We start from the raw sequence: 18,596 nt of genomic DNA, 5'->3' as shown, positions 1-18,596 counted from the left end.
ATAGCATACAAGATGTTAGGTGAGCTGATCAAGTCACATTATATGTAGTTTTGGGCGGTAGCTGACGTGTAGGACATAGTCGTCGGTCTGACAGGCGGTATTGCCTCTGGTGAGTCATTGTCAAACCCGAGGTAGCCAGGCCGTGACCTGTCGAGCTAGCTACCTCGCAGGTCCATGGCTCACATTCGGAACTCTATAGGCAAATCAACGGTCTCTTCCCATTTATCCAACCATCACCATATCCCTATAATCGATGCGGATCTCCTCGCTCGCGAAGTCGTCCAACCCGGAACCTCAGGATATTCCCTCGTCCTCTCCCATTTCGGCCCCGACCGGATCCTACTCCCCGACGGGGTCAACCTGGATCGAGCAGCAATCGGGGACATAGTGTTCCACGATGCGGAGGAGAGACGATGGTTGAATGGCGTGATACATCCCCGCGTGAGGAGGGAGATGGTGAGGAGAGTCGTGAGATATTGGTTGAAAGGGGAATGGTGTGTGATTGTCGATGTACCGTTGTTGATCGAGGCGGGGCTGTGGAAATGGGTTGGAGAGATTGTCGTTGTCTACGTGTGAGTCGCAGTACTTTACTATACTGTCGGTTCGATTTCACCTGTTTGCTCTTGTGGTTTCGATACTAACAATAGTGTCTGTGTACATCCCAGTAACGAACGACTACAACTATCCCGATTACTCGCTCGAACCTCCAACCCACCATTGACACAAGCACAAGCCTCTGCCCGAATCGCGTCCCAGTCACCGCTGTCCACCAAACTGACCTACGCGACCTCCGTCATCGACAATTCCGGCACGCTCACCGACCTCACCGCTCAAATAGACAGGGTGGTCGCCAAATGGAGGGTCCAACAAGGCGGTTCTACCGGTTGGTGGTGGAGGATATGCTGGTTGCTCCCGCCCGTCGGACTTGCTGCGGGAGGACTGTGTCTCCTGGCGAGGCTGTGGAGGGGGAAGAAAGGTGAAAGACGCAGAGGTAGAGGAGAGGTGGAGAGGAAGGATGATTCAGGGGAGAGGATCGAATTGAAGGAGTTGAGAGGCGGGAGGAGAAGAGGGACTGGATCAAGTATCAGTATCACAGATGACGATTAGCTTGTCTCTTGCAATGATACAGCAGCTTGAAAACATGGTCTCGGACAGTGGCCGGGCTTGTAGACCTCACAGAGTACCCTATGCATACATACACCTTTGATTGCACTTTGCCGACACGTGTACAGATCAGACAGACGGTAGCGCCCGACCTCCACTCGATAACACTCTTGAACGACATTTCAGAAGCCCTAGACCTCACAACCTGACTCTGCATCCATTCTTGAATCTGGCGCATTATCAACATAGAGCCAAGCCACGATGTCTTCTTCCGACCGAATCACCATAACCTCACTCTCTGTGCATCTAGCTAACGGACTAGGTCCGTCCGCATTCTCATTGACGCCTCCGCCTCCATGTCCTATCCTCCTCTCCCTCAATATCAATCTTCGACCTGGATCTGTCCACGCCACATCCGAAGGTGACTCGATGTCAGGCTTAGGAGTCAACTATTCCGCCGTGTCCAAAGCTATCTACGCCTTAGCTTCTGATCCTAAGAAGACTTGGTCAGAGCCGTGGACTTTGTTGAGAGATGTCGCTGCTGTTCCCTTGGAATTGGATGATGTCGAAAGTGTAGATGTCAAACTGGAATCACCAAGAGCGCTCTTACAAGCCCTCTCGGCGGTATACGAAGTGCGAATAGATAAAAGCAGGAATGAAGAGGGCAGGAAGGCGACGATAAAAGATATGAAAGTCGCCTGCATCATAGGACTACATCCGCATGAGCGAAAGGAGAAACAGAGGTTGGAGTCGGATGTCACTGTACAAGGGTGTGATTGGGGAGAATGGAGTCACAAAGGCTTCGCAGATGAGGTGTACGAGGTGGGTACATACTTACATGTTTCCAACAAGTCTGATCTTATTTCATTACAAGGATACTGATGCAAACACCTCGTCCTCCTGTAGTTCGTGTCAGATTCATCTTATGGTACCATCGAGTCGCTCAATCACGAATTAGGACGACATCTGTGTCGGAGTCACTACCTTTCCCCAACATCATCTCTCGAAATAACGATCAGGAAACCATCTGCAATCCCCTTCGCTACTCCCGGAATAACAATTCATCGCACGGCGCTCGACTATCCCTCGCTCCTCACGTCCACCTCGGCGGAAGCTGGACCTTCTTCTGCGACTACCAGCCCTACGACAACGGAGGCAGAAAGAGTGTTCATAGCTGTCGGCTCAAACATCGGAGATCGAGTGGGACACATTTCTCGAGCTATAAAGCTGTTGGGGGAAGGCGGCTGTGCCTTCGTGAGCTCGAGTAGGCTGTATGAGAGCGAGCCGATGTATGTCGAAAATCAGGATAGGTTCGTGAACGGTGTCATGGAGGTGAGTGCTCAGTCTTCGATCTCTCAAAACAAATCGTCATTCATACGCAAGGAGACTGACATTTACTCCCCTTCGCACAGGTCAAGACATCGCTGCAACCGATGGATGTCCTGCGGCTGCTGAAGCGTACCGAGAAAGCAGTCGGACGAACAAAGACCTTCACAAACGGACCACGAGTTATCGATCTTGATTTGATCTTTTATGGTAGTGAACTTGTTCGGATAGGTAGTAGAGAAGACCAGGAAGACGAAGATGGTGTGAAGTGGTTGGAATGCCCTCATGCAAGTCTAGGGGAGCGAGAATTTGTGCTTCGACCTCTGGCGGAGTGAGTACAAGCAAGTGAACGACCGGATCCCCATGCTGAACTCCGGTGGCCTGTACAGCATTGCGCCTGATTTGAAACATCCTGCACTGGGCCGTACGATCCGAAATATGCTCGAGTCTCTGCCCAAATCAGATCCCCCTGCTCTCCAACCCATCATTCCTTTCACTCATCCGGCTCGACCCATCCGGCTCAGTATACCGGCCACACCTCATATTATGGCTATCTTCAACGCTACCCCTGATTCCTTCTCGGATGGGGATCCATCACGTACTGATGCTGCGTATGCTGTCCAAGCGTGCAAAGGACTTGTGGACAGTCCGTTCCCCCCAGCGATACTCGACATCGGCGGTATGTCCACACGACCGAAATCTGAACCATGTACCGAAGAAGAAGAACTTGCTCGGGTCGTTCCCCTCATCAGAGCCATTCGGGGGTCTTCTGAACCTCGATTGGCCACAATACCCATATCGATCGATACATATCGACCGCTAGTCGCTCGTGCTGCGGTCGAAGCAGGAGCCAATTGCATCAATGATGTCCGTGGCGGAAGAGAGGACGGCATGTTAGAAATAATGGCAGAGCTGGACGTTCCTGTTGTGCTTATGCACTCCAGAGGAGATTCGACAAGTATGACCACTGCCGAGCTACAAGATTACACATCATTCGGAGGTGTCGTGAAAGGCGTACAGGCGGAGCTGGCGGAAACGGTGGAGAAGGCGTTGAAAGCTGGAGTGAAAAAGTGGAATATCATCCTAGATCCAGGTTTGGGATTTGCCAAATCTCACGAAGACAATCTACGTCTTCTCAAGCACTTGCCGGAGATCATAATTCCCGGATCGAAGCTGGAAGGTTATCCGATATTGGTGGGAGGAAGCAGGAAAGGGTTTGTGGGCAAAGTGATTGGTAGGGAAGTGGCCAGTGAACGAGGCTTCGGAGACGCAGCGTTGAACTCTTGGTGCATGGCGAGCGAGGTGGTAGATATTCTTAGAGTACATGAGCCGAGGGAAGCCGGCGAGGTGGTGAGAATGGGTCTCGCTATCAGGGATCTCAAAGAAGACTAAGCAAGGATTGCATAGTGATGTTTTGTGTATGTAAGCATCAGTACGAAGATCAAGTCCAGCCTTCATCCAGGTGGACAACCTCCACACCTTGACTTTTCGGTGACAAACAGACCAAAACAATCGTATTGGCCTTCAACACTACCACTTAACCCACCAGCCTCAAACACAACCCGTCTTCCAACAAGATGTCAGCGCGTAACTCACCCGCTAGACCGTCGATACGCGAACAAATAGCTGCGAAGAGAGCTGAAGCTCGGAACTCCCCCTTGGCCAAATCACGCGTCGGTATCGGTGCAAGTAGTGGTTCTTCGCTGGGAGGAGTCGGGAGTCCCTTGGCTTCGCGACGGACAGTTGCGCCCTCCTCTTCACGCGGTGCTGGGAGGGCCGGGTATGCAGGGGATGGGTCTGCAGGTGTGGTGGAAGAGAAAACCGTCAATGGTCAAGTTCAGAAAGCGGTCAAGTCGGGTACGTGTTTGTTCTCATATTTCGTTATATACAAGAACGCTCCGAGCTGATGAGGGAGCTTTACACAATCGTAGGCAAGCTCGATATATCGTCCTTATCATTGAGACGAATCCCCGCAGAAGTATATACCAAACTCCTCGGAATCCCACTGGAAGAACTCTCTTCGCCTCCACCCCCGCCGTCGCCTCGCAAAACAGACATATTCACCTCTCCAAGACAGTTTGGCTCGGAATTCCCTCCTGCTCCAGGTCCCGGGTCGGGGTTGGACAAGGAGGAAGAACGGGCGGCGATCTTCGGCAAGAGTCTGGATAAGAGGGAGAATCTGTGGACTGAGCCGGAGGAACTGACGTTGTTAAGAGCTGGAGGGAATGAGCTGGAAGAGGTCGAGAGAGAGGTGGGGATGTTTGGAGGACTTAAATCGGTTGATGTGAGTTTGCCACGTTACGGACCAGCTGCACATATGCGAGCGAATGCGAGCATATGTGCGGATCACGCTAGCTCCTGCATTGCTGTGGGTGGGGGAACATCGGGCGGGACTGACGAAACTGGACTGTCACCAGCTAAGCAGAAACAGATTGAGATCCGTTCCCAATTGCTTCTCAGACCTGCTCCGATTGACCACTCTCGATCTATCGTACGTTATCCTAGTCGCATTTCGTCCCGGGCTGACCCCTCCGCAGAAATAATGCTATCGCCTCGCTTCCCCCTTCCATCCTTCTCCTTCCCTTACTTCAAGTCCTCGACTTGTCCCACAACTCCCTCACCAAGCTCTCCTTCTCGGACACCCTTGGGCCTTCAGAAGATGGTCTAGCGTACGGCGTGGGTTTCTTCAGCACTGCCGTGCAACGGGCTGAGGAGCTGAGGGCTCCCCGACCGATCTTGCCCCTACTACGATCACTGAATCTGGGCTACAACCGTCTTGATGCAAGTGGACTGGCTGAGCTCGCCAAAGTCAAGCTCAAAGCCATGCGAGTGCTCAACTTGGAGTACAATGCTCTTCAGGGAACACTTGACGTGGATAGTGTAGGATTGGGAGAGAAGGATATGCCCCAATTGGCGACATTGGTGTTCAACGGTAATAACGGTCTGAAAGAGATCAAGGGAGACTTGGCCAAAGGGGTGAGAGTGGAGACGGTCGGTTGTAGCATACGCGAAGGATCGGTTGGTCCGCCACCAGTTACGACTGCCGCCATCGAGCCCGTCACTCCTGCTCCTGCATCAGAAGAAGTAACGATTAATGAATCGACCGGTGGCTCCGCTTACCTAATCCCCAGTCCCAGCGTGACATATGTCTACCGGACTTTGCCCGCCGCGACATTCGACTCCGAGCCTCTCGCCGTCGACTTTGATCTCTATCTTCCATCGGACCCCGCTGGTCCGAACGGTCATCCCCTTGTAGTGTGGTTCCATGGTGGCGGACTCCTTCAAGGGAACAAGGAGAACCTACCACCCCATTTCCGTCGACTACCTTCGCGTCCTCTTGGACCCAGCGATGAGCACGTCGCTGTGATCTCGCCGAATTACCGATTAGCCCCACAAGTGCCCATCCTCGAAATCCTCTCAGATGTCACATCACTGCTCACGTATATCCGGACGAAACTGAACGATCGCCTCACGAAGGAGGGCAAGGGGGAACACAAGGTTGATACCGGTCGAATCTGTCTTTCGGGAGGATCAGCAGGTGGTTATCTAGCTCTGATGGCAGGATTGGAGGTGCCGAGAGAGGTGAAAGATGAAGATGTAGGTGGGTATAGAGCGGAGGATATCAGTGGGATCAAGTGTTTGGCACCGTTCTACTCGATCACGGATTTGACGGATGAGTTCTGGGCGACCGAGACCAACCCGGTTCCCTGGATGAAGAGAGTGTTAGTGGTAGTCCTCATAAGCTCGAATTGCTGCAGGTGCTGATGCCTTGACTCCTTGTTCAGTGTCGCTCACGCCGAAGCAAAACCTCATTTGGACACCAAAGCTCCACCCGTGTGCACTGCTGTTTCAGGCGGACCCCGATCTATCCTTTATCCTTACATGTTACAGCACGCTCTATTCCCTTCTCTACTCTTCCGCAATCAACGTTCTGTCGGATCGGGACTGGATGGATTCAGACCCACTCCTGAGGCTCTGTCCATCCCCTATCGATTGGATTTGGTCTCAAAATCCAGGTCGGTGAAGAAACATGTCCCGATCTACTTTGTTTACGGGACCATCGATGATAAAGTACAGCCTATGGAGAAGACTTTGAAGGCTTTGGAGAATGTGGAAGGAGATCTACAGGTCGCGAGAATGGAGGGGAAAGATCATGCCTACGACGAGGACCCGAAAGAGGAGTGTGAAGAATTTAGAGAATGGTTAGGCAAAAATCTGTTCTAAGTGTGGATAACAAGGTGGAACGGTATGCAATGCAGCTCGTATTCTACGGACGTGCTACAGCCTTACCTCGCCGTGATCTATCCATAATGAATATGATCATTGATTGCCTGAATTCTGAACTCAGTCCAGCCGCCGACGACGTCCATACGATTTATCCCGGTTGCGACCGTCCCCTCGGCCTTCGTCGCCGTTGCCCTCCAGCTGACGTTTCCCTATGAGACCCGCTTTACTCAATACAAACTTCCACAAGTTCTCAACTGCCGCTCTATCCTTGCCTTCCATCCATTCCATCTCCAGCATTGCCGATTCTCCATCCTCTGACCCCGTGACGAATATGATCTTGGCTTTCAACAAAGGATCGCTGATCTCACTATTCTCTGCGGGTGCGACCTTCGTAGCTGACGTTGATATTGTCACTGATTCTGTCTGCCGAGCAGCTTGACGGCGTGCTGCTCTTGACCATGTATTCGATTTTGGAGAGATGATCACTTCGCTCGAGTTTGAACTCTCCCCTTCCATGTCGTTCATTTTCACGAACCATGCCGGATCAGGTTTACTGGGATTCGGATCGAGATTGATACTTTCCAGAACTTCTAGAACACTTTCTTGGAGCTTTTGCAATGGGATCGAAGGTTGAGGTTTATGGTGGAAATGATTAGCAGGGGGGAGAAGGCGAGCGAAAGCGGTATTAGGTATGATCAGTTCAGGTCGTGCAAGTCGCTGCAAATCATAGCGCAAGAATTTAGTTTCTAGAAATTCGAATCTCGCTGGATTAAGCTTACGTCTGGTAGACGGATCGAATTATGGGACCAGCCCAGGATCCATCGAGTGGTTTTGGCCTGCTTGATGCTTTTCAGGAGATAGTTGTCTATCTGCTCCGATTTCTTCTCAGCACGAATACGCTTCCTACAGTAATATGGCGTACCTTGTGTTTCCGTAACAAGTCTATCAGCAACGAAAGAGACGAGAACTTCCCTATCAGTGAGGTATACCATCTGATGCCATGTACCAACGTCAGCTACTTGTCATGCGCATGAGATTCCTAGCTGCACTTACTCGCACCTGGTACCTATCTTCACGCTCTCTTCGATCATCGTTCCCACGAATGCAACCTCTCCTCCTGGGGTTATCAACTCATTCATAGCTGCTGTGGGTGCCTGCAGGTCTAGCTTAGCTACCACCACAATGTCGATTTTCACGACCGAAAGTGCTAGCTTCATACGCACCGCATGAGAACCTTGCGCTTTCAACTCTTGGCCTTGCCGCATTTCCTCCTCCGAGCCAAAGAAAGGGGGATTACAGATTGTCACGTCGAAGCGGTCGTCCTTGTCGAGTAGGGAAAAGAGTATTGGATGCGACGACGGAGCTTTCTTTATTGAGACTGACAAAGGGGGGATCTTGTTGATCTCTACGACGGAAAGTGCGTGGTTATACGAAGTGCCATCCAGCTCTGCAACAGGAGCCACCCAAATTAGCTAGTGGTAAGTCTGCGTAAGGGGGAAGATCAGTCACCAGTTGCTGTTATTATGCAAGATGGGCGAAGACGATGTAACAGAAGCGGGTAAATAGCAGCAGCCCCTGTACCTCTGTAGCTATGTCAGCCAAGTATGGTGCGATTAGGGAGGATCGTCCAGGCGGAGCTCACATGTCTAGAACTCGTAGTGGTTCCGAAGTAGACGTGGATGGAAGGTAGGGTTCGAGGTCAAGCACGTGTAAGAGATAGTCGAGCCTGCAAGTCATATATATCAGTACGACACCTTTTAGCGTGGTTGAGTTCCCGTTGAATGACATACCTATTGGTGAGCTGAGTCGTTGGGCGACAAGTCAGTTTATGAATACGGTGCAGTGCATACTGCACCCATCGACTGACCGTAGGACATATTCGATCTTCTCTCAAATCCACCTCCAAATCCCAATCCTCTTTCAACAGGCATCTCGTCAAAGCTCTCAGCGCAGCCGGATTTTGAAAGTCCAGAGATACATGTCCGTCTTCTGCTACCGAGACGCTAAATACAGGCAAGACAGTCAGTAAGACTTCGATGAGCCAAGAAGAAGAGTTCACGAAGGGCTGACTATGGTGCAAAATCGGGATAACGCGAAGCGAGTCGAGCAAAGTCCGGTCTCTTGCTCAGGTAGGGGTTCTGGTTGTGCATGAGGATAAGGGGACAGCCCCAGGGCGATGAACTCGAGTTGCAACTGAGGGAAGGATATAAAGGAAAAGAGAAAAAAAGAGAAAGTCGATCTGAATTGAGGTTGGACGACCTCCACCTGGTACCCGAAAACTTGCCCAACAGCTAGAGCAATGACTTTGATTGTTTTGGATGGTGCATGCCCTGTCCTCTTTACGAGCAGACCCCATGCAGCGGAATCGTCGAAAGACCAGTCCAAGGGAATGGAGTTGCGTGCATATGATTATCTAGAATACTGATACACGAACATCAAGCCTAATTGGTCGGCGGCTGGTCTTCAAATCGTTACTCGAGCTCTTCGGCAAAATCGCCCCGTCCGCCCTACTTCCTCTCTGAGCCTTTCGCTCCTTCTTCCTCCTTGTGCAGCGCTTCGGCCTCCCTCAACCTCTTCGCAAAGTCCGAGACCTTCATCCGCTCCTCTTTTCGCAGGGGATAAGCACCTCCTGGTCCTGTTGGTGCTTCTCTCGACAGAGACGGAGGGGCGTCTACAGCTGTGGAAAGATGGCCGGGTAGAGCAGCAGGTTCTGGTACGAATGAGGATGTATCTTTGGGTCGGACGATACCGTCTTTCCTGCCTGGGTAAGGGGTATCGGGAGGCAGATCACCTGTAATCGAGTTGAAGATGGAAATCAGTATTGGTTGGCAAATCGGAGGTGAATAAGGGGTGAGGGGAAAGACGACTGACCAAGAGCGATCTGACTCTTGATATACTGTGCTCTTTGTTGATCTCCAGTGAAAGCGACTCCACCGTAGATCATCAATGCCACAACGGTCAATCCTTGTGCGCTAAAGCGGCGAATAGTTCAGCCCAACTCGGCGCGAAGAACAAGGAGGTCGCTCACTAGACACGCAAGCGAAGGAATTGGTTGAATCGCTGTCTGTTCCCCATTCGAAGGTGATACGTGGCACCGAGCAGAGCACCGACAGTCGCAACACATCCTGCGAACGGCGTACAAAGTAAGATTAGCACCAGTCAAGGAGCCGAAAGTGTTTGACATACCTATAGGCACAGCGGGTTGCGCCTTGCATCTTTTCCAGATGAGCTCGGGCCAGCTGATCTTGTTGGTGGACTGTACGGGCATCGACATGTTGGTGGTGTTGACAGGTCTTGCAGAGGGGGTGTAGAATGAGCAGATGGATGGGATCAAGACCTGTCAAAAGAAGAGAACAGTGACGATCGGCACCAAAGATCGCATCACGTGGAGATTTTTACGTAATTTACATTGCCTCAACAGTGACCCAAAAGTCTGGCTACATAGCCGTCACTGCTGGAAACAGTAGTACTCGTAGTGAAGATGAGATGAATACCTTCGAACATCCATACACAGTCGACCATATTCTGGGGACCATGTCCAGCGCGATTGACCGAGCGGAAGCTTTAGTGACCTGGCTCAGATCCAACGGCGGTCACTTTCTTCCTTCCGCAAAATTCCAAGTGAGCTTCGACTTTTCCCTCCTTCTTTCATCGATGTCGGTCACCCAACTGACATACTCAGATAGACGAGATCACTGGTCTCTCAATCTTCGCCACGGAACCGTTAGCCTCCGATGAAAGATTGGTTTCATGTCCCTTCGAGCTTGCTGTCACCTCAGATGTCGCTACTCAAGCTGTATGCGAGATAGTCGCTGTGGACGAGGAAGAGCTGGTGTGGCCCGCTGGAAGCTCGAAAGCTGGGCAAGCGTGGAACGAGAGGATGAGGATTGGGGCGTATCTGGGGCTGCATTGGGTGCATCAACAGAAGAAAGAAACGTAAGTAGGACCTATCATCAAATTAAGGATCTCTGATCTGACGCTTGCAACGAAAAGCCAATGGCCACCAGCCCTAGCGCATCTCACGTATCTCGACTCATTACCTGACCCCTCAGATTTGACGACACCGTTGTACTTCACCGATCCCGAGCTACGATTGTTGAGCGGTAGCAATCTTTTTGGGGCTGTGGAAGATAGGAGAAGGGAATGGAAGGCCGAGGCGGACACCGTTCGAGCTGTGCTGAAAGAGCAAGGTCTGACTTGGTGAGCTAGCTTGAGTGTTGTGTGGATCACACTTGACCAGAGCTGATTGACCGGGGTGCATATAGGGATAGATATCTTGCCATTGCTACTTATATGTCATCAAGATCGTTCCCGTCCAAGCTGCTTGAGCTGCCTGAAAATGGTGGATCTGCAACACGTTCGGCGGGCGTGAAGGAGGCTTCGCAACCAGTTCTTCTTCCAGGAGTAGACATCTTCAACCGTGAGTCGAGTCGTGTACAACTTGAGATTTTGGCTAATAGACCTTGAAGATGCTCGCGGTCAACCAATCCTATGGTTATCGTCGCTCACCAAATCATCCTCTGGCACCCCTACACCATCCATCTCCCTCGTGACTGCTCAGGCATCCGCTGCCGACTCACAGCTGTTCAATAATTATGGTGCGAAGCCCAACGAAGAATTACTCTTAGGCTACGGTTTCGTGCTCGACTCCAACCCTGATGACATTGTCAACCTTCGTCTGGGAACAGCCAACATCCCTGCTCCAGCAGCGAAACGATTGCAAGCGAAAGGTCTCGATGCAAGCAAATGCTTCGAGCTGAGAAGAGACGGTGTGATGGATAAGGGTCTCTTAGAAGTTCTGCGAACAATGCTGGGAGATCATGAAGAGGAAGTGGATGAGGAGGACGAACATGGTCATCACGAGAAGGAAGGGAGAGAGATGCAGCTCGAGCTGGACGTTCTGGGCATGTTGGGCGGGATGTTGGACAGCAAGTTGGAAAAGTTACAAGAAGGTGCGAGTGTGGAGGTGTCAGAGGCAAGGAAGGAGGTGAGACGGATGTGTGAGGTGTACAGGCAGGGTGAGTGTGCTTCGACGACCCGTCAATGCTACCTATACACAATTACACTTGGGCGGTGCTGATATCTGTGCTTATAGGCCAAATCGATATCCTCAACGCAGCGATGGACAAGCTCGCAGAGAGAATAGAACGGATAGAAGGTCTACTAGACGAGGGGATGGGTGGCTGTCCGTGCGGCTGCTAGTCATCGTTTTTATACATAAGATGCATCTGCTATTTCAGAGCAGGGAACAAGGGAGAAAATACGACAACAGTCTCGAATATAAGGAAGCGCTGAATCGAAGCCTTTCCCGTTTCAAGGTGGGGTTTCCTTCACATGCAGCGACATTAGAGTGACGGGACGGCGTCTTTCAACGTGTCCAGTACACCATTGCTTTTCTTCAACGATGAATCGTTGGTGTTCTGGATAGCCGCACCTGCCCAGCCCTGGTGTTCCAACGATCGTTCCAATGCGACTATTTCTGCGCCGACCGATCGTACGTGTTCTTTCGTAGATTCGGGACATAAGGCGAGGGGTTTACGAGCAAGAGCAGCCGTTGCGGGATATTTGTTGGCCCAAGTGACCATGTACTACAAGTCCGCGATGAGCCTCATCGAGGACTGTTCGCCTCTGACCATCATCAAGATCGGGGATACTCACCTTGGTTCCCAAGATAGCGCCTTTACCCATCCCCCATTCGGCGACGGAGATGGCACCAGCATACTCGAGTGCCTCTTCGTGTTTCCCCGCTTGGGCAAGCTCGAACGCTCTGGCGCAGACTCGAGGAGCGACGTTAGCCATTCCTGTAATAGCACCTTGACCACCGACCGCGAGTGCTCCGAGGAGATAGTCTGTGGCTCCGCCCAAGATGGTGAACGGAGCTGGGGAGGGATACCAAGACGATGTCAGCTTGGGGACTCTCGCGCTGACAATTGTCTAGTTGGGGCAAGATAAGCCAGAACCCGCACTCACATCCAAAAGCATGTGCCTTGGCGAACGCCGTCTCTCTCGCGATACGCCCGACATCGTGGTCGGTGTGTTTCACACCTGCGATATTGGGGTGTCTTGCCAGTCGACAGATCAGATCTGTGTCGAGGTTGATACCGCTACAGACGCCAGGGTAAGAGTAGATAATAATGGGGATAGGAGAGATATCGGCGAGCTAGAAACATCATTTTCTGTGTCAGCTGATTAACAGTCTTACATCTCGAAACGTCGGCTCCCGCAAGAAGGTTTGAAGCCCACTTACCTCCTCGAAGAAAGTTTGAATTGCGTCCGCAGGCATAGCAGCAGGATAGTAAGAAGGTGGTAGGACCAAGGCGAAGTCTGCTCCTGCTTCTGCGGCGTCGTCACACAGTCTGATGGCTTCACGAGTGGATTGAGCTCCGACTGTTCCGGCGATGATAGAGCCGTTGTTCCCGCATCGCTTGAAAGCTTCTTTGGCCGTTGTGATGAGCTGAGTGTGGTCGAACGGAAGAGGTGAAGCAGATGGGAGGGAGGGTCAAGTCGTTGCATTGAGTTGAAGGCAGAGGGGTGGTCGCAGTGGTAAGAGTTTGCAAGGATAGGATCAGCTTCCAGGAAACGAGCGAGGCAATGTCTGTCACCACGGATACACAGCAGAGTCTCGCACTCACAGTCTTCCTCTCATCTCTATCAAGCGTGACAGCCTCAGCCGTTGATCCTTGGACTACGACACCTGCGATGCCGGATTTGGCCAAGAACTCCATGTGCTTGATATGGGTCTCGATGTCCAGATCTTGCTCAGGAGTAGGCTGGAAGAAACTGACCGTAGGGCAGTATATCCCAGGAGGGAGGATCTTGGGAGAAGTGGTGGCGATGGGCATGGTGGCAGACCGCTTCAACTTGAGAATGTGGTCAGAAGGACAAGTCGGATATGGGCAGTATGGCGGTGTGTTGGGAGTTGAGAGGAAAGAGAAAGACAACAAGAGAACAAAAGATACATGGGCAGAACCAGTCGTTCTATTCTTACATCTATAGTCACCTTGGTCGCTGGTTTCCCGAACAATTCATGGACGGCCCGTCGTCCGAAGGTCCCCATCGTTCACCTGTACACCCCTCACTGGGCATTGGACAAAGACGCAGCGAGATCAACGAAATCGTCGGCAAGTGATTGGTATTCGACCAGTCGGATGGCTCCGGCTGTCCCGACTTTGTGCCTGGTCACCACGTGCATAATCGGTATCACTCGGCCAAGACCGATTTGCACATTCAAGCATATACCATCTACACAATAATGGTGCTTGATATAGACGCTGGTCATCAACCTATCACTAAGTCTGTGTGCGACCTCCACCTTGTGTCCAACCACTAGATCACTCCTTCGAGATGAGATCGTGACCCTTCAAGTCTACTTCTCCTCCATTGGTCTTCTGCCACTCCTCTTCCTCTTTTAATGCCTGCTCTATAATCTTGACCGCCCTTCCTATCTCTTCAAATCTGTTGTACAACACCACCGGACTTAGTCTAATGACACTTGGCTGTCTCTCGTCGCCTACCAAGCCCCTTTGTATCATCCTGGAGAACACCCTCGGCATCGTTCCATGGCCCTCTGGAGTGATAGCGATGGATAGTTGGGTGCCGCGGTATGGTGCGGGAGGAGTGAGGATCTTGAAGCCTACTTTGGATTGATCGGCTTTGGGATCGGATGTATCGATATAGTATGGACTAGTCTCCAGGAGGGTAACCAAGGTGCCAGTCAACCGGCGACCTTTGGCGACCATATTCGAGAAGCCAACTTTGTCGATGAGCTCAAGGGTAGCGAGAAGTGGGATAGACGAGAGGACTGGTGTGCAGGAATGTTGATATCCTTTGGCTCCAGGGGTAGGTTGGAAATCAGGAGACATCTGGAACCGTGTTGCTGCATCATTGCCCCACCATCCGGCGAGACTAAGACCGATCGTGCGTCAGCAACGTCAAAATGTACATGTAGGAAAGATCGACTCACCGTCGCCCACCGTCATCCAGACCTGCGCGAATGTAATATCCACCAATAGCAGCAGGCCCTGCATTGAGATATCTACTATGCGTGAGCTAAACCCATCGTTAGAAGATCTAAACGCTCACTTGTAAGTACACCACACGGCAAAGTCCACCTCCCATTCGTTCAGTTTGGTTTCGACATTCCCTATCCCATGAGCCATGTCTAAGCCGATCAGAGCGCCGATTTCGTGAACCTTGGGTGCGATAGCAGCAACATCGAATAGCTGTCCGGTATAGTATTGAACGAGCGGGAGCCAAACAATAGCGATCTGTAAATCAGGATCAAATGGTGTCAGCATATCTCTCTCTGTATGTGATATTCAGCGAAAATGCTCAGCACACACAGTATCTTTGTTGTCATCCAAAACCTTCAGGATGTCTTCTGTTCTGAGTGTCTCTTCCCCTTCTCGAGGTTCTAAGCCAATTACAGCCTCTTTGATCTGCTCAGGGCTGAGGATTTTATCGTGTAGTTGGGGGTGGGAATGGATGGCATACTGTTGCAGTGCATGGTCAATGTTTCCATTCTTCCACGCTAAACGTAAGTTCGCAATCCACAGTACGCACCCAATCACTTGGGAAACTGCCCTTTTCAATAACGATCTTCCATCTCTTCTCGGTCGGTCGGTAGAAACTTGTAAACAGATTATGTATGTTGCTCGTCAATGTCGAACTGTGAGCTACCTCTTCTTCCTTCGCTCCAACAATCTTCGCGAGGTGAGGTGTGAGAGGCGCATCGACGTGTTTCCAGGGTCTACCGTGAGGATGTTTGAAGTGTCCAGTGACGGTACTGAAAAGGCAGGATAGCTAAGTCAGTTGATTGGTACTGTTGCGCCAGTACGTATTTGAGCTCACCTTGTAGACCACACGTCCAGTTCTTCGAGCACATGTTGTCTTGCTCTCCTCGATAGCAGACCGAGAGAGTTTCCACAAAAGTAGATTGCATCGCCGTCTATCGCTCAGCATCAGCATTCATTGCATGACATTCCGCAGACAGACGTCACACACCACCCTCCCCTCCACATGCTTTGATTGTAGGGATCTCAAATTCGTCTCGAGTCCAATTGAGAGGATCTTCTCGATCCAATCTAGCCAGATCTTCTGCTGATGGTATGGCTTTCGACATCATGCTGATCGATCGGTCTTCGTTATATAAATATCTACTACAGTCTGATGTGATGATTGTACGGTACGACTCAACGGATACGATGAGCAGTGGATCGTCCTTGAAGATCAAGTTACTGCGAGGCACTGATTACGTAAATCACAAAACCGTCCGCTCGGGCATCTGCGCACCGGTCCTCCATCTTTCATTCTCATCAACGGATTCATTGCTCCTGGTCGTCTCTGCAGTCATCCCAACCCACACAATGTCAGCAGAATCAGACTTACAACCGGGCCAGAATCTCGCTCATCTCCTTCCTCCATCCTGGCGAGGAGACGTACAGCGATGGTTCGCCGAGGACACCCCGTCGTTCGATTGGGCTGGATTTGTCGTTGGTGAACAGGAACAGGAAGCTATCTTGTGGGGAAAGAGTGGAGTGAGCTGACGAACTCCTTCAGAGGCGCTGCCAGCTGACATGTGTATATCCACAGGGGGTTGTAGCTGGTGTACCCTTTTTTGACGAGGTGTTCAAGCAGGTCGATTGCAAGTGAGTCCGGAATCAATATCATTGCAATCACGTCTTTAAGACCACTGATATGGCACGATGAAACCAGAGTCGAATGGCTCTTACCGGAGGGTTCTGTCGTTCCTCCCAACACCAAGACCAAAGTCGCCATCGTTAGAGGGAAAGCTCGACAACTGCTGCTGGGGGAACGGGTGGCGCTAAATACACTTGCAAGGTGCAGTGGAATCGCAACGGTGTTGGTCAATTCGTGTCCCAGTCAAAGGAAAAGCGATACTCATGGTTCACTGTTTTTGCAGGTCAAGGCGATTCAGAGATTTGGCACGTGCAGAAGGGTGGAAAGGTGTCGTTGCAGGAACAAGAAAGACTACTCCAGGGTTCAGATTGGTGGAGAAGTATGGAATGATGGTGGGGGGTGTTGATCCTCATCGACACGACCTGTCATCCATGGTCATGCTCAAAGATAATCATGTCTGGGCTACTGGTACGTCTGCTTCCTCCATGACGAAGCTTCCTAAGCTCACTCCTGCAAAGGCTCAATTACCGCTGCTGTCAAAACTGTTCGACGAGTAGCTGGTTTCTCGCTTCTTGTCAACGTCGAATGTCAAGACTACGCCGAAGCGGATGAGGCCATCGCAGCCGGTGCGAACATAGTCATGCTCGACAATTTGGTGGGCGAAGATCTGCATGGCGCAGCCAGGGAGTTGAAGAAAAAGTGGAAAGGACAAGGAAGAGAGTTTTTGATCGAGACAAGCGGTGGAATTGTGGAAGGGAGCTTGACGGGACGTATCGGACCTGGTGAGTTGCATTCGCTTCCTTATAGAAGGGTATATACGGCGTTTCAATGGGTCAGCTGACCGATCGAAATCGCCCTTAGACATCGACATCCTATCCACCTCTGCCGTTCACCAAAGCTGTCCTCATGTTGATTTCTCACTCAAGATTCAACCCAAGAAGCAGTCATGAGTTGAATATATGTACGGGATGCACAACTTACTACAGATATAGTTGATGCATCGCACAAAAGTTCAACTGACACCAGCTCAGGCCAATAATAATGACATGGACATGCTCGAGTCATGATGGGGCAGAACCTTTCAAGGGTCGGGAAAAGATCGTCATGATATGGATACAGTTATTTGTTCGAACGGCAAACCGAGTCAACGGTGAAGCAAGTCAAGGGAGAAGGCAGATGTGTACAGCGAAGCGAAGCCTGAGTGGAAAGTTACCGTATAAGCTTTGCAAAGAGCTATGCGAACTCACCTTCAAGGCTAAGCTACCCTCTTGTTTCCACCCGAGGCGGGCGTCATAGGTTTGACCGTGGCGGTGCCAGGGTGTGCGGTGTCGCCAGGACGAAGGTTAGGGGTCGAGCCCGGGGTCTCGGTTATACCTTGGGAAGACATCTGGTGTGTTTGGACAGGTACTGATCGTTCAAGGGTGAAGATGCAGATCGTCAATCCCAAGGAGAATCATGTTCAGACGATCAAGAGGTACTCACAATGAGAGTGAATGAGGATTCAAGATTACGGAGGTGGACGATGAAGAAGGATGGAAGCGAGTGATGAGCCGGGTGGCAACGGTCGCGAGACCAGCTTCGTGTCTTTACTGGGACGACTTGACTCGGTGATGGCGTTGAGATGTTGCCGTCTGCCCTGTGCGATATTCGTTGTGCAAAATGAGATTGATGAATTGAGTTGAATGAAAGGATGATCGCGGATAGATGTTTAATAGGTTTCAGCAGGAAAGAGTAATGTCTTCACGGGAGGATTATATATCTATTGTGGCCCCTTGACTATGGACGTGCGAAAGGGATCATCAGGATCACCAGGTCACCGGGCCACAAGAAGGTTGCTTCCAATTGTTGCCGTGTCCGATTGTAACGGCGACTCTTTTCGACAACGAGGCGGTGGGAACTGGTGCACAAAGCACTTGGTTCCACAGACAGACGAAACGCGGATCTGTCTTCTTTCCTTCCCCAATGTCATTCTACTTTTTTAACCATGTCGTCATGTTTCGTGTGTTGTGCACAGACCCCCCCCCCGCAGTCGATGACCGGAGTCGTGTTCTGAAACATATACCCCAAAGTCCTTCTTTTTGGTCTGGAAGGGTTGAGCTCGGTGCTTCATGTCATCCAAACGAGTCCAGTGATGGTGATTGTCCCTGTGGCAATGGCAGTGGCAAGTGATAAAACTGATAACGTCAGAGAGTGTCATGACATGGCGTTGGCTGATATTGTAGCTACGGTCGCTCATACAGATGCTAGTTAAAGGAGGAGTATGCGAGAAGGAACAGGCAAGTGGCGATCTTTATGTTCAG

General features: G+C 51.1%; 9 protein-coding genes across 9 annotated transcripts; 5 read left to right on the top strand and 4 right to left on the bottom strand.

Moving 5' to 3' along the window:
- Positions 1 to 12: 12 nt before the first annotated feature.
- IAR55_000981 (dephospho-CoA kinase) lies at positions 13 to 1,107 on the top strand (the record flags this gene model as incomplete). Its single annotated transcript, XM_066944111.1, has 4 exons — positions 13 to 19; positions 80 to 109; positions 200 to 572; positions 666 to 1,107. The coding sequence occupies 4 exons, from the start codon at positions 13 to 15 to the stop codon at positions 1,105 to 1,107; spliced, it is 852 nt and encodes a 283-aa protein (XP_066805312.1).
- A 258-nt stretch (positions 1,108 to 1,365) lies between these two features.
- On the top strand, positions 1,366 to 3,822 carry IAR55_000980 (dihydropteroate synthase; the record flags this gene model as incomplete). Its single annotated transcript, XM_066944110.1, has 4 exons — positions 1,366 to 1,926; positions 2,011 to 2,436; positions 2,517 to 2,761; positions 2,820 to 3,822. The coding sequence occupies 4 exons, from the start codon at positions 1,366 to 1,368 to the stop codon at positions 3,820 to 3,822; spliced, it is 2,235 nt and encodes a 744-aa protein (XP_066805311.1).
- Positions 3,823 to 4,007: 185 nt separating this feature from the next.
- On the top strand, positions 4,008 to 6,654 carry IAR55_000979 (uncharacterized protein; the record flags this gene model as incomplete). The annotated part of the gene is made up of 5 exons (XM_066944109.1): positions 4,008 to 4,287; positions 4,362 to 4,714; positions 4,848 to 4,921; positions 4,968 to 6,152; positions 6,216 to 6,654. 5 exons carry the CDS (start codon positions 4,008 to 4,010, stop codon positions 6,652 to 6,654), a joined length of 2,331 nt encoding a protein of 776 aa, XP_066805310.1.
- A 120-nt stretch (positions 6,655 to 6,774) lies between these two features.
- On the bottom strand, positions 6,775 to 8,807 carry IAR55_000978 (uncharacterized protein; the record flags this gene model as incomplete). The annotated part of the gene is made up of 10 exons (XM_066944108.1): positions 6,775 to 7,374; positions 7,437 to 7,526; positions 7,580 to 7,649; positions 7,711 to 7,811; positions 7,881 to 8,104; positions 8,167 to 8,246; positions 8,300 to 8,383; positions 8,448 to 8,458; positions 8,525 to 8,660; positions 8,728 to 8,807. The coding sequence occupies 10 exons, from the start codon at positions 8,805 to 8,807 to the stop codon at positions 6,775 to 6,777; spliced, it is 1,476 nt and encodes a 491-aa protein (XP_066805309.1).
- A 357-nt stretch (positions 8,808 to 9,164) lies between these two features.
- On the bottom strand, positions 9,165 to 9,931 carry IAR55_000977 (uncharacterized protein; the record flags this gene model as incomplete). The annotated part of the gene is made up of 4 exons (XM_066944107.1): positions 9,165 to 9,448; positions 9,529 to 9,629; positions 9,686 to 9,782; positions 9,844 to 9,931. 4 exons carry the CDS (start codon positions 9,929 to 9,931, stop codon positions 9,165 to 9,167), a joined length of 570 nt encoding a protein of 189 aa, XP_066805308.1.
- Positions 9,932 to 10,191: 260 nt separating this feature from the next.
- On the top strand, positions 10,192 to 11,859 carry IAR55_000976 (uncharacterized protein; the record flags this gene model as incomplete). Its single annotated transcript, XM_066944106.1, has 6 exons — positions 10,192 to 10,278; positions 10,340 to 10,593; positions 10,651 to 10,857; positions 10,923 to 11,077; positions 11,127 to 11,675; positions 11,753 to 11,859. 6 exons carry the CDS (start codon positions 10,192 to 10,194, stop codon positions 11,857 to 11,859), a joined length of 1,359 nt encoding a protein of 452 aa, XP_066805307.1.
- Positions 11,860 to 12,002: 143 nt separating this feature from the next.
- IAR55_000975 (uncharacterized protein) lies at positions 12,003 to 13,499 on the bottom strand (the record flags this gene model as incomplete). Its single annotated transcript, XM_066944105.1, has 5 exons — positions 12,003 to 12,245; positions 12,316 to 12,536; positions 12,628 to 12,817; positions 12,905 to 13,111; positions 13,290 to 13,499. 5 exons carry the CDS (start codon positions 13,497 to 13,499, stop codon positions 12,003 to 12,005), a joined length of 1,071 nt encoding a protein of 356 aa, XP_066805306.1.
- Positions 13,500 to 13,988: 489 nt separating this feature from the next.
- Positions 13,989 to 15,781, bottom strand: IAR55_000974 (kynureninase; the record flags this gene model as incomplete). The annotated part of the gene is made up of 7 exons (XM_066944104.1): positions 13,989 to 14,562; positions 14,621 to 14,692; positions 14,740 to 14,924; positions 15,000 to 15,149; positions 15,220 to 15,442; positions 15,508 to 15,604; positions 15,661 to 15,781. 7 exons carry the CDS (start codon positions 15,779 to 15,781, stop codon positions 13,989 to 13,991), a joined length of 1,422 nt encoding a protein of 473 aa, XP_066805305.1.
- A 241-nt stretch (positions 15,782 to 16,022) lies between these two features.
- IAR55_000973 (nicotinate-nucleotide diphosphorylase (carboxylating)) lies at positions 16,023 to 17,246 on the top strand (the record flags this gene model as incomplete). Its single annotated transcript, XM_066944103.1, has 6 exons — positions 16,023 to 16,193; positions 16,249 to 16,304; positions 16,372 to 16,518; positions 16,580 to 16,764; positions 16,815 to 17,078; positions 17,158 to 17,246. 6 exons carry the CDS (start codon positions 16,023 to 16,025, stop codon positions 17,244 to 17,246), a joined length of 912 nt encoding a protein of 303 aa, XP_066805304.1.
- Between the last annotated feature and the right edge of the window lie 1,350 nt (positions 17,247 to 18,596).

The sequence above is a fragment of the Kwoniella newhampshirensis genome, chromosome 2 (genome assembly GCF_039105145.1).
Source record: "Kwoniella newhampshirensis strain CBS 13917 chromosome 2, whole genome shotgun sequence".
Lineage (NCBI taxonomy): Eukaryota > Fungi > Basidiomycota > Tremellomycetes > Tremellales > Cryptococcaceae > Kwoniella > Kwoniella newhampshirensis.
This window is presented reverse-complemented; position numbering and strand designations above follow the sequence as displayed.